A 14,525-nucleotide genomic window follows, 5' to 3' on the forward strand; every position below is an offset into this window, starting at 1 on the left:
ACAGACAAACCCTTCTCTCAGGGAGCTTAGAGTTCTATTCTTGTTCTCATTTTACTTAAATAGTCCTTAAATCTAAAGTCACTCCTCTTCTCCCTACCCCATACCCATACCCATTACTTCTTGGGCTTAGTTCTGTGAGTGAGTCTTCCACAGTACATTTCTCTTAGATTATTATTGGTCTTCCCTCGTGGCTCATATGGTAAAGAGTCTGCCTGCAGTGCAGGAGACCTGGGTTCGATCCCTGGGTTGGAAAGATCCCCTGGAGAAGGAAATGGCAACCGAATCCATTATCCCTTGCCTGGAAAATTGCATGGACGAGGAGCCTGGCAGGCTGTACTCCATGGAGTCGCAGAGAGTCAGACACGACTAAGCAACTTCACTTCTTTCTTTCTTCGGTTATTAGCAGCTTTGTCCTTGAATAGATGATCTGATTATTTTACGAACTGAGCAGATTTTATCTGTAAGAAATAAACTCTTTTCTTTCTCCCATTGTTGACCTGATTAGCTTTTGCTGTTGAGGCCTAGGAGGTAGAGTCCAACGTAATTTTACAGTATTCCCTTCTTTGAGGTTTCACTTTCTGCAGTTTCAGTTACCCAGCATCAGCCAAGATCCAAAAATACTAAATGAAAAACCCAGAAGTAAACAATTTGTAATTTTTAAATTACACAATTTGTAATTTTTAGACTACACGATGTTCTGAGTGCATGATGGAATTATAAATCTGCCCTTTGAAAGTAGCATGGATTATCAAAAGTACATTTTCAGTTTTAATTTTATACTTGTAACTATAAGCTCTTATAAAATTAATTTCAAGTGAACAGCCTTCAGAAGTCTCTATTCAGAAAATAGGCATCAAAATAGTGTCTTTGGAGTTTCTTCCCTTGGCCAGTTTTAGTTTTATTGCCTTCCTACAAGTGTTAGCATTTCTGTAACCCGAAAAAAGGCTTTAGAATCTTCCTAGAAATACCCATCTGGGTTGTTATTGGCATTGTTTTAGGTTGCCAGGTCACCTGTGCGTGTGGTCAGCATTCTGGAGTCTTCTCAAGCTTGGTGCTCTAGTGGTCGGTATCAGCAAGCAGCTGACTGGGCTGGACTGCAGCACCCACATGCCCTGACCAGAATGCCTCCACGACTGCTGCTGAGTCTTCGTCTCTGGTTACCTTTGTGAATAATTTTTCAAACCCTGATATTCCTAGTAGTTACTAGAATTATCTTCAGGCCTTCCTCAGACCAACAGTGGATGACAAATAGTAACAAAATTTCTTTGAGTCTAAATTATGAAGTTCATTTTGCCCAATCGTCTCATTTTATAAATGGGGAGAATCTCTTAAAAGTTTTCAATATGACACAGATGATTTTTTTTTTCTCTTTCATTGTGTTGCCTCTGCTGGTTCCCCAGAATTATGTAGTTATTTCTCGGGAACTAAAATGAACACTAACTCTGAGGCCTGCAACCATTTTATGATACTCTCAGGACTTTGCAATTTAGGTTCAAATATTTACTGAGTCCTAGCAGCCTAGACAACCATGTTATAGATCCTCCCCCCACCCTGCCAAAAAAAAGGGCTAAATTTTCTGTTAATATTTTATCTAGTGTGTTGATCTCTTAACTAAAAGAAAGTTAGAATGAATCCCAAGATTAAATTCAGGTAAGTGTTAGACATGGTATGAAGCCTTAGCCTTAGTATAGTCCTTGGTTCTGGCAGCCCTCTTCTGTTGCCAAACTTATTAATGAATGTACCATGTTTCTCCGCCAGGAAGCTGGGTGAGGCTTTTCCTTTTACATGAGCTATACAGGGAGTGAGCCTTAAGGAAATGGAAACTGGTGGGCAGGAGGCTCACCGAGGTAAAATTGAACAAATTTTAAGGAGATACCCATATTAGAACTGCTCAGAAGTTATCACTATATCAGTGAATACATTAAAGAAGCATTTCATGGAATGCTTTTAACATATGATCAGGGTGTTTGAAAGAAGCATGTTATGTGTCAATGAATGTTCTTGATGCTGTTATAGGACAGATTCCGAAATATATGAGGATGCGGTAGAACTTCAGCAGTTTTTTATTAAAATTCGTGATGAACTCTGCAAAAATGGAGAGATCCTTCTTTCACCAGCACTCAGCTATACCACAAAACATTTGCATAATGATGTGGAGAAAGAAAAGAAGGAAAAACTGCCAAAAGAAATAGAGGAAGATAAACTAAAACGGGAAGAAGAAAAAAGAGGTTAGTTTCTTTTCATTTTGTTAAATGTGAAGGAACATTATTATACTCTATCCTAGCTGGTCTTACTGTGGAGTAGACCTCTCTTTGTGTAAATGAAGACTCAGGGCGTTGGCTCTTACCAAATGGACATGGTAAGCTATAAGTGTTTTTGTCAGTATTAACTTATTCAGACTGGGAAAGATTGGAAGTTGCCCATGACACAGCTGTTACTCTTAGTATTTCCAGAACAGAGTCAGTTAATTCACAAATGTGGCAGCTTAATACCTCTTAATACTGCTAGTAAATAAAAACCTAAGGGGCCCAGCTGAGGCTCAGAAGCATTCTCAGCAGTGAGTGCATAAAGTTTCTGCCCTGTTGTTCAACAGCATGGCTGTCCTTGTGTGGACTCAAGACAAGTAGATACTTTGGTTGAAACACTTAAGGAGGAGGAAATTTTTATTTTAATTGTATCAACCTAAAAATGTTACCTTGAGTCACTTGCCAGAGCTTAGAAATATTCAAAAGTAGGAACTTTTATTAGAAAGTTAATCATTCCTGAAAAAAGAGTTCACATAAAATACCTGGAATGTATAACTTTTCCAAGAGTCATATTTATCTTTGGCATCAAGTCTGCTCCTTAGAATTTTTTCCTCAGGAAAGGGAGCAAAATAAATGGTTTAAGCAAATTCTCATAAGCAGTGCCATATGCAAAAAAAAGGAACCCGGTTGGTGAGGACTGATTTTACCAGCATAGGGCTACCTGCCAGTAGAAACCAGCAGCTTTTTGCCAGAGGGAATGTACTCATTAATGGTGATGAGAGAGAGAGAGTGCGTGAGCGTGTGTTGGACTGGAAGAGGGGGTGGTTTTGTGTCTTGACCGCCAACAAAAGCACTTGATGCAGGAATGAACTGAGTAAACATGCAGCTTTGCTTGCCCCAGGTGACAGTTGACGTTGAGGAATATCCTGAAAATTATTGTAGAAGGACTAACATAAGCTCTCCACACATTCTTGGCTGACTGGAAAGGGGCCCATGTGCAGAGGAGTCGCAAGAAGCTGCTGAGGTGAAGGGGAAAGATACACCATGCAAATAGTAACCATAATGAGTTGGAGTGGCTATATTAATCAGACAAATAAACTTTAAGAACTATTACTAGAGATGAAGAGGGACATTTTCAAATGTTAAAAGGGTCAAACACATATAATACTTACAAGTGTATATGTACCTATGGAGGAGAAAATGGCAACCCACTCCAGTATTCTTGCCTGGGAAATCCCATGGACAGAGGAACTGGCAGGCTGCAGTCCACGGGGTCGGAGAAGAGCCAGGCACGACTTAGAAACTAAGCAGCAAACAAAGTGTACCTAACAGTGGGGCTGCAGAGTACATGAAGCAAGACTGACAGAACTGGAAAGGGAGACAGTTCAGTTACTAGATGCGCCTTTCTCAGCAAACGACAGGCTAAACCAAAAATTGGCAAAAGTATGACTTAATAAGATTAGGCTGTCGTAGACTGAACATTATGTCCCCCACCACAATTCATATGTTGTAGCCTCCAGTGCGGAGAAGGCAGTGGCACCCCACTCCAGTACTCTTGCCTGGAGAACCCCAGGGGTGGGGGAGCCTGGTGGGCTGCCGTCTGTGGGGTCGCACAGAGTTGGACACGACTGAAGTGATTTAGCAGCAGCAGCAGCAGCCTCCAGTGTGTTGGTATTTGGAGATGGGGGCCTTTCGGAGATAATTAGGTTTGGATGTAGTCATGAGAGTGGAGTCAGGACAGTGGAATTGGTCCCCTTGTGAGGGGATGAAGAGCAGGAAGACGGCGGTCTGAAGCAGAACATGGGCCCTCACCATACGCCAGATCTGCCTCCAGAACTGTGAGACATGGATGTTCGTTGTTTAACCCACACTGTCATCTGTGGTGGGTCTTCTTACAGCAACCTGAACTCTTGAACAGTACTGTCGATCGGCTTGACCTGATGGACATGTAAAACGCTACACCAGTGACTGTTGCTGCTGCTACTGCTAAGTCGCTTCAGTCGTGTCCGACTCTGTGCGACCCCATAGACGGCAGCCCATAGCCTGCCCACGGGCAGGCTCCCCGGTCCCTGGGATTCTCCAAGCAAGAACATTGGAGTGGGTTGCCATTTCCTTCTCCAATGCACGAAAGTGAAAAGTGAAAGTGAAGTCACTCAGTCGTGTCTGACTCCTAGCGACCCCATGGACTGCAGCCTACAAGGCTCCTCCGTCCATGGGATTTTCCAGGCAAGAGTACTGGAGTGGGGTGCCATTGCTTCTCTGACCAGTGACTGCAGAATACACATTCTTGTAGAGCCTGCATGGAAAATTAAAATAGAAGGGATCACGAGCTGGGTCATAAAACAAGTTTCAAAAATTTTTAAGGATTGAAATCATGCCAAGTTTGTTCTTTGAATACAATAAGATTAGATTAGAAATTAGAAATCAGCAGAAGGAAATCTAGAAAATCCCCAAATATTTGGAAATGAAGCAGTACATTTCTCAGTAACCCATGGGTCAAAGAAGACATCAGAAGGACAGTTAGAAAAATCTTGTACCAAATAAAAGCAAAAATAACATATTAAAATTTATGGGATATAGATAAGGTAGTTATTAGGAAACTTACAGATTTTTAAACATGTATCAGAAATATACATGTTTAAATTCATAAAAATGAATCCACTTTTCCACTTCAGAAAGTTAGAAGAAGAACAAATCAAGCCTGGAGTAAATAGAAGAAATAATAAAGATCAAAACAGAATTCAGTGAGTGAAAAAGACAGAATGCCAGTACTGTACTGAGTGATGTTTGACACACCCATGACAAAATTCTGTATACTTGGAATTTTTTCCTTTTAAATTTAGTCGATACTTTCCCTGGCAACGCAGAATTAATGACAGCTGCTCTCTGAGTTACTCAAAGCCAGCTTTCACAGTATGGCCTCCGCAAGCAGCATCAGTATCACCTGTTAACTTGTTAGAAATGCTGGTGCTCTGTTCCCGTGCCAGACCTACCAATTCCGTAACTCTGAGGGAGGGACGCAGCAGTCTTTGTTTTGGCAAGACCTGTAGGTCGTTCTAATGTGCACTTAAGTCTGGGAGTCACTGCTCTAAGGCCTTGGATTTAATGAGTGGTGGAGCAAAAATCGTATGGCACCTGCCTTCCTTGTTGCTGGATTAGCAGTGATTTGTGAACCCAATATAGGGTGGCACATTCTAGAGAAGAGGCAGTACTGACATTTTTATGGGGTTTTTGGCCATGCCACATGACTTACGGGATATTAGTTCCCTATCCAGGGATTGAATCCAGGCCTCTATTAGTGAAAGTATCAAGTTCTAACCACTGGACTGCCAGGGAATTCCCTGTATTGACGTTTTAAAAACTGCTGGTCACTGTGCTAATTGATCCTTAGATACCAGAAAATATTTTCGATGACTTAATCTATGATGAAGACCTGTGGTAGAAAAGCAGAGCCACATAAAGAAAAAAGCTAGGAGACTTACATTTCCTTTTTCAATGTTGGACCTGTCTTCTGAGCCTGGGAGCCTTTGCTGACGAGAGGAAAGGAAGACTGCTGCAAAGAACTGCTTTCTGAGGCTGCCATAGCATCCCTGTTAGTAATTACTCACCTTTTGCACTAATTCAGAGACTGTTTCCCCAGCATGCAGCTGGAGGTAGGTAGGAAGTGGTGCTTTGCCGTAGAATGTGAGGTCAGCCCTGGAAGGACGGAGTAGGAAAAGCTTAGAAGCAGAGTACTCTGAAGGTTGTTGTAACTAGTTATTTATGAGTATTGAAAGGTGGCAAAATGCTGGAAAGAATGGTGGTTGTGTGTCAGTCAGCCTTCTCTGTCTTTAAGTCACAGAGTAGGTTTCTTAATAATCAGTGGAAATTGAGGGAAACAAAATGTTACACACCCTGTTTTTATATTAAATGCCAGAAGTAACTATTCCTACTTGGGTCAGTAAGCAAAAGTAAGACTACATAAATGTGGGCAGATGGTATGCAGATACCATTGCTCCTTCTTCCAAAACGATTCAAATGACGAAAGGGGGCTTTTAAAACAAAACAAGCACAAAAGCATTCACTCCCCTCAAAAAAAGTGGAGGAAACAGTAGAAGAGAAGATGATGGCAGTTAAAATTTAGAAGCTAGAAAAATTGATAGCTAATGCTGGCTTCAAGGCTAGCATCAGATAAAGACCTTAGCAGGCCATTTCCTGTCAAGAAAGGCACAAGCATTAGAATGCCATGTACACCTGGCAAATGAAGGTGCATGCAAGACTGGAAGCAAAAAGTTTAGTTGAAAGTCTGAATTTAAAGGAGCTGAACCTCTAGATTACCTCCCCACCCTTCCTCTGACTGTTCATCCCTGAAGTGTCCAGACTCAGGGATACCAGACTGACTTAAGGGTTGGGGTATGGTTCTGAAGAGGGGAGTTAGGAAAGGATTTATACCAAATGGTGAGACCCCTGACCTTCTAAACTTCTGATCTCCTAGAATAGCTTATAATTTTGAGACAGGGGGAATTTTTCTCTTGAGAAATGCAGCAGGCAGTGGGGGAAAACTAAAGATAACATCTGGTCCTCAGTGAAATCCATCATTCACCCAGCTCTGTGTATGCTGGCCTGTGTATGCTGGAGAGCTTCCAGTCAGCTTTTTAAATAACATTTAACATTTTAAATAGAAGCAGATATTTATTTAAATGGACCAGATATTTAAGTGAAATCTCTCTAAGATGTTACAATAAAGAACAAAACAAAAGAAAGAACCTTAGCGGAAACAGAAACAGTGAAGGCTGCAGGAGAAGCTTAGGCTTCAAGGCCTGGAGTTAGTTCTCTGTGGCTCCACACTTCACCCCTGAGTCATCGTTTCTCATGAAAGGTAGCACAGTTTGTACCTGAGTTGCTTTATCAGTCTGTTGCCTGTCTCTAGAGTTTGGGGGGGGGGTTACCAGCCTTCCATTTTGTGCCCTTTCTGTCCCTTTCAGGGCAGTGTTTCCGCTGGTGTAAAATCCCCAAGAACCCTGTGAATCTGCTGCATATGTCGCAAGGATTCATTTGATTAATCAACTGCTAGATAACATTTTCCACCAAAATTGTCAAAACTTTTCAAAAAATTTTTAACACCAGTATTAGAGAGTGAATGGAGAAACAGACCCCCCACTCCCTTGTAGCCAAATAGTGATGGATTTAAATTGGTATAGACTTTAGAACATGCATTTAAAAATATTTAATGGGCTTATTTCCAGATCTTCTATTTATGAAAAATTATCCAAAGGAAGTAATCAAAGAAATGGCAAAGCTTTTTACTTAAAAAAAAAAAAAACTACGGTGTTTGTAAATGATGGCTTATATATGTTGTTTAGTTGCTAAGTCACGTCCGACTCTTTGTGACCCCATGGACTGTATAGCATGCTAGGCTTCCCTGTTCTTTACTATCTCCCAGAGTTTGCTCAGATTCATGTCCATCGAGTTGATGATACTATCTAACCATCTCATCCTCTGCCGCCCTCTTCCTCTTTTTGCCTTCAGTCCTTCCCGGCATCAGAGTCCTTTCCATTGTTAGGTCTTCGTATCAGACGGCCAAAGTATTGGAGCTTCAGCATCAGTCCTTTCAATTAATATTTAGGGTTGATTTCCTTTAGCATTGTTTGGTTTGATCTCCTTCCAGTCCAAAGGACTCTCCAGACTCTTCTCCAGCATCACAGTTTGAAGACATTAGTTCTTCAGCGCTCAGCTTGCTTTATGGTCCAACTTTGACATCCATGCATAGCTACTGGATAAACCATAGCTTCGACTATATAGATCTTTGTTGGCAAAGTGACGTCTTTGCTTTTTAATACACTGGTTAGGTTTGTTTTAGCTTTCCTTACAAGGATTAAGCATCTTTTAATTTCATGGCTGCAGTCATCCATGGTGATTTTCGAGCCCAAGAAAATAAAATCTGTCACTGCTACCACTTTTTCCCCATCAATTTGCCATGAGTGATGGGACCAGATGCCATGATCTTAGTTTTTTGAATGGTGACTTATAAGCCCACTGTTTCACTCTTGTCTTTCATCCTCATCAAGATTCTCTTTAGTTTCTCTTCACTCTCTGCCATTAGAGTGGTATCATCTGCATATCTGAGGTTGTTGATATTTCTCCTGGCAATCTTAATTCCAGCTTTATGATATAGAAGCCATTAAAAAATATGCTTTAGCAAAACTAAAAATCTTGAAAAGCATTTGATCTCAGAGGAAATTTTTATGATATTAAGTGTATAAAGATATAGTATCTGGGCTTCTCGGATAGCTCAGACAGTAAAGAATCTGCCTGCATTGCAGGAGGCACAGGTTTGATCCCTGGAGAAGGAAATGGCAACCCACTCCAGTATTCTTGCCTGGACAATTCCACGGACAGAGGAGACTGGCAGGCTACAGTCCATGGGGTCGCAAAGAGTCAGTCACGACTGAGTGACTAATACTTTTCATATATAGTTTACAGTATGTTGAATGAAATTCATGTCTCGTTAGTTCTAAGATTCCATTCATTGTGACATAACCATGTAATAACAGGAGAAAGAAATTTCAGTGGTATTAAGATGGCAAGAAAGTACATACAAGATTATCTCTAGAATCACATGACTTATGAGTGGCCTGTTTTCTTCTTTATACCTTCCTGTATCATCCAAAATGACTACAATGAGCATATATTATTATGGTGATTATTTTTATTCTGTAGATACTTTATGTATGTATTTAAATTAGTGGCAATTGGTTGTAATTTAAAAAGACAGTTTTGAGTAGAGACTGTTGGGAATGTGGATATCATACTGTTTGTCCTGAATCCTGCCTTGGAGTATCTGGAAAAGGATTAAATGTATTAGTATGTGTAGTTTTAATCCTGCATCTGATTGCCACATCCCTTTCATGAGAACATTTTTCTCTTTTTTACCTAAGAAGCTGAAAAGAGTGAAGATTCCTCAGGAGCTGCAGGCCTCTCAGGCTTACATCGCACATACAGCCAGGACTGCAGCTTTAAGAACAGCATGTACCATGTTGGAGATTACGTCTATGTGGAGCCCTCAGAGGTCAATCTACAACCTCATATCGTCTGTATTGAGAGGCTGTGGGAAGATTCTGCTGGTAAGTTCATTTTAAATTGGGGAGCAAATTGGTGAGATGTGATTATTTTACTCCTTGTTTCTCAGGGAAGGAAATTGTAACTCAGACATTTTATGCCTTTCCACAGTAGTAGTTTTACACTCTTAATAAGTACAATTCACTGCCCACTATATGAGGAACATAGGATTGAGCACTGTTGGGCAGTGGCATAGCTGAGTCAAAAGAAACACAACTTCTTGAAGTCTAGATGAGATTCATTCATTCAACTGATGCTTATTAAAAAAATCCGAGAGCCAAACCCTGTAGGATGGCCAAGAATCAGAAGAACGAAAGGTCTATGTTTTGTCCCTGGCAAAACCCCTCTGGTAAAAGTCACAAATAAAGAAGAAATTGTTATAGAGAGACATGTGGCTTAGAATTTGGCCTAGAATTTGATTTCAAAAAGGCTTCCTAGAACAGTTGGCTTTAACTTGAAACAGAGAATGAATAGGAGTTAATGAAGCCAAAACCAAGGAGAAGTGTGATCCAGACAATCCACTTATTTCAGCTGTTCATCATATAAAATACCTTAGTATTCTTTAACCCAAGTGCTACATATGTCCTTTAGTATATCTTACATCCTTATTAAAGCACACAGCTTTAGCTGTGTCCTGACTCAGCAGAGTAGAGTAGGTCCCATCCCCTTCCTTGTTCTATTTATTTTACATCTTTTACTATAAGGGGGAAAGTAGCATTTGTAGGTGTCATTGCACTTTAGTATTTTTAGTATTATTTCTTCTAAGGTAATTCTGTTAAGGAACCATGGCCTAAAAGCACATTGCTCGGTTCAGCCCATGGCAGAATGGATGGAGTCTTTGCTCATTTTACAAAGAATATGTTATTTCCATTAATGGTAATTCTTCCTCTTTTTCCCTGTTTGTTTTTGAGGTGAAAAATGGTTATATGGCTGTTGGTTTTATCGGCCAAATGAAACATTCCATTTGGCTACACGGAAATTTCTAGAAAAAGAAGTTTTTAAGAGTGACTATTACAATAAAGTTCCTGTTAGTAAAATTCTAGGAAAATGTGTGGTCATGTTTGTCAAGGTAAGAAATTTATTAATCCCCAAACAGTAAATTATTTCATGGAGTTTACATGGAGTTTCACAACCACAGAAAATTGATATTTACAAAATGAATAGCTCTGTTTAAAACTGTTTGAATTTTTTTAGGCTGTGTCTCTGGCTTTATGTAAAGATTTGAGGAAAAATAAATCTGAGCGTAAAAGTGAAAGACCCTTTGCTGCCTATGCTATATAGCTGTATGCAGTTAGCTTAAATTTTTTTATATCGCCAGACAAATTTTTAAAGATGATATTTTCTGAAGAATCATTAACTCTTCAGTGTGGTTCTATGGTGTACTTTTTGTTTATCTGTCTACTATAGGCACAGGCTCAAAGCTTTAAAGAACTGGCTGTCTAAAATACTAATGTACTGTCATAGAGGCAGTTGGTAAAACTTCAGGTCAGTTCAGTCGCTCAGTCATGTCCGACTCTTTGCAACCCCATGGACTGCAGCGTGCCAGGCCTCCCTGTTCATCAGGGAGGTAAACTAAATAAGCTAAATAGAATATACTGAGCAATGCCATTCTATACAAGGAAATACTCCTAATCTCTAACCATTTACCATTTGTTGTTAGTTGTCAAAAAGTCTTAACACTTTAGCTTTTATTTCTTTGCTTGGTTGGTGTTTTTGTGTTTTTTGGTTGATTGGTTTTCAGAAAATTCACCTACTTGATTTTATTCTTATATCCACCAGGAATACTTTAAATTATGCCCAGAAAATTTTCGAGATGAGGATGTTTTTGTCTGTGAATCACGATATTCTGCCAAAACCAAATCTTTTAAGAAAATTAAACTGTGGACCATGCCCATCAGCTCGGTTAGGTTTGTCCCTCGAGATGTGCCCTTGCCTGTGGTCCGAGTGGCCTCTGTATTTGCAAACGCAGATAAAGGGGATGATGAGAAGAATACAGACAACTCAGAGGACAGTCGAACTGAAGACAGTTGTAACTTGGAAAAGGTATGTAGATAATAGCCACACAGAAAAGAATTTTAATTTCAAAACACCTCTTCTCAAAAATGAATAAAGTATTCAACTTCATAATTAGAAAAAGAGTAATCATATAAAACTTTAGCCTAACAAAAAGAAGGGAACTATAAAGGAAAGAGAAATTAATACTTGAAAAACATATAGCTGGACTGAAAATGAGACTTTGATGGGTTCAATGAGATAAACTATCAACTGTCCTAATAAAGGAAAAAGAAAGGCATTAAGCTCAACATACAAAATACAGAGGAAATTTAAAGACTTGTGCATTTCTGTTAATAAATTTGAAAACCTGAATGAGGGCATTCCCTGGCAGTTCAGAGGTTAGGACTTTGCACTTTCATTGGCAACAGCCTGGGTTCAGTCCCTGGTTGGGGAACTAAGATCTCACAAGCCTCTTGGTGCAATCAAAAAATAACTAAAACAAAAACAAATAATAATAGTAAAACCTGAATGAAATGAATAATTTTCCAAGATAATACCAGTTAGTTAAATGAAATCAAGAAGAGATAACATGCTTAAGTAGATAACAACATGAAGAATTTTTTTTTTTAATGTTAGAGAGCTCACTCCAAAAAGTACTTAGGTCAGATAATTCCATAGGTAAATTCTTTCACCCTTTAAGTTATTCCAGGAGTTCCCATACAGTCCTAGGGTGATTAAGACTCCATGCTTCTACTGCAGGGTGGCATGAGTTTGATCCCTGGTCGGGGAACTAAGATCCTACATGTTGTGCAGTAAAGCCAAAAAAAATTATCAGAGTGTGGAGATCAAAGAAAACTTCCCAGTTTGTCTTACCAGGACAGAATAATCTTTGATTCCAAAGTCTGACCAAATAAAAACAGAAAACTGCAGTTGAGTATCAGTTTATAAATATTGATACAAAAAATACTTGGGGAAAAAAGTGAAATCAAATACAAATGAAATCACATTAGTTCTTTCAGAGCAGCATAACCAAGTAGAAGGAAGTTCATTCTCAGAATGCAAGGATTAGTCAAAATTAGGAAAATTTAGTAATATACTTCTTTATATTAGTAGATCAAAAGAGAAATTATTTGATAAGGTATAATATTATCTGGATTGATGTCTATAAATAGATAGTCCCTCACAATGATTTTTAAAAATTGCATATCAAGCCTAAAGTGAAAGAAATTCCTTTGAAAGCTGTATACACTACATAGGTGCTTGCTTTATCATTATTTTTCTGAAAAGAACCAATATAATTAGACAAACAAAAGTAGTGAAATATTGACAACGAAGAGGCAAAATTATTTTTTTGCCGAGAATGGGGGAGAAATTAGCTGTGAAAAGTTTTTGAATACAAAGAGTGCAACAAGTAGAAATTTCAAAATCCAAAAAAAAAAAATTTCAAAATCCACATGTAAGTTAATAGCTTTCTTGTATAAGCACAACAGTGATGTCATAAGATTTTGAAAGTAAAATGAAACTGTTGAATAGATTTTAACAAATGTTTTAAAAAATCTTGGAAGAAACTATCCAATTCACATGAACCAAAAAAAAAAACCCACTAAGAAATTATCTGAAAAGGAGTATTATGGAACCTGTAGGAGGAAGAGAAACAGTCTACGGAAAGGTATTGAAAATTTACTTGAGTAAGTTGTTTTGAAACTTGACAATACTATCATTCTTAAGAAAGAAAAAATGCGTGACGGTCACGAAAAAAAGAAGAAAAACTGAAAGAACAGTTAAGAGTGTTTTACCCTGCCAAATAATATTGCATTTTACAAAAATACATTGTAAAAATATTGAGTTAGTTCAGAATTGATTAATGAAGGGAATAGGCTTTTCACAATTAAATCCAGACTATAAAGATACTCAATCATTCATTTTAGTTTATATATTTTAACTTTTATTTTGAAATTATTTTAGACTTAACAAATGTGCAGAGTGCTTAGCAAAGATAGTACAAAAACATTCCTTATATTCTTCATTCAGCTTCTGCTAATGTTAACACCTTGTAAAGCATAGTACAAGGATCAAAACCAGAAAGTTAGCATTAATACTATTTACTGATCTAGAGACCTTACTCATTTTTCCCCTTTTGTCCCACAGTCGCCTTCTTTTCTTCTAATTTTATTGAGATATAATTGACATATAGCATTGTATAAGTTTTAAGTTGTACCACATAATGATTTGACTTAAATACATCATGATAATGATTACCACAGTAAGTGTGGTAATCAACATCCGTCAACTCATATAGGTACAACATTAAAGAAATAGGAAAAAAAGTGTTTTTCCCCTTGTGATAAGAACTGTTAGGATTTACTCTCTTAACATCTTTCATATAATGTACAGCTGTGTTAATTATATTCACCATGTTGTACATTACATCCCTGGTACTTACTTATAACTAGAAGTTTGAACTTTTTGACCGCCATAATCCAGTCCCCCTTCCCCCTCATATCCTGCCTCATAACCACAAATCTGATCTCTTTTTGTGAGTTTGTGGATTTGAAATATAATTAACCTACAATACTATGTTAGTTCCTGGTATACAGCATAATGATTCAGTATTTCTATATATATTTCAAAATGATCACCATGATAAATCTAGTCATCATTTAAACATATTCAAAACATTAAAGATAAAACATTTAAACATAGTCAAAACATCAAAGATATTATATAATTATTCCCTGTGTTGTACATTTCATACTTGTGACTCATGTATTTTATAACTGAAGGTTTGTATAAACACAGTATTTTAACTCAGCAAGAGAGGATGGAACCAAATGGTATTGGAAAAACTGATAGCTATTTGAAAAAAGAAGAAAAAACAACTACTTGAACTCCTTTCATTTCATATTCCAAAAATAGTAAGGTATAAACATTAAAAAAGAAACATAAGTTGCTAGCCTAAGTACATTTGTGTTATTTACATGTAATCTTTTACTCACTTATAAGCTTGGAATGGATCCTTTATATGTATTATGTGAAACCCAGTGGCCGCAGAAGAGAAGGAAGAGGTCATTTTCTAGATTTATAACTGACAGTGTCAGTTAGTTCAATGAAACAGCCTTAGGACTGCTGTTGCTAAAGTACAAGAACTCTTTGAAGTCTAGGGAAAAAATTATACTAGACAAATGG

General features: G+C 38.1%; 1 protein-coding gene across 46 annotated transcripts in view; it reads left to right on the forward strand.

Moving 5' to 3' along the window:
* PBRM1 (polybromo 1) overlaps window positions 1–14,525 on the forward strand; it is a 100,794-nt gene that overhangs the window by 58,346 nt on the left and 27,923 nt on the right. For all 46 annotated transcript variants that reach the window (XM_069562519.1, XM_069562496.1, XM_069562504.1 and 43 more), the window contains 4 exons: window positions 2,017–2,228; window positions 9,164–9,349; window positions 10,256–10,413; window positions 11,124–11,387. In XM_069562519.1, the coding sequence (XP_069418620.1) occupies window positions 2,017–2,228; window positions 9,164–9,349; window positions 10,256–10,413; window positions 11,124–11,387 (820 nt within the window). The remainder of the gene's footprint in view (window positions 1–2,016; window positions 2,229–9,163; window positions 9,350–10,255; window positions 10,414–11,123; window positions 11,388–14,525) is intronic.

Source organism: Ovis canadensis, chromosome 19 (genome assembly GCF_042477335.2).
Source record: "Ovis canadensis isolate MfBH-ARS-UI-01 breed Bighorn chromosome 19, ARS-UI_OviCan_v2, whole genome shotgun sequence".
NCBI lineage: Eukaryota > Metazoa > Chordata > Mammalia > Artiodactyla > Bovidae > Ovis > Ovis canadensis.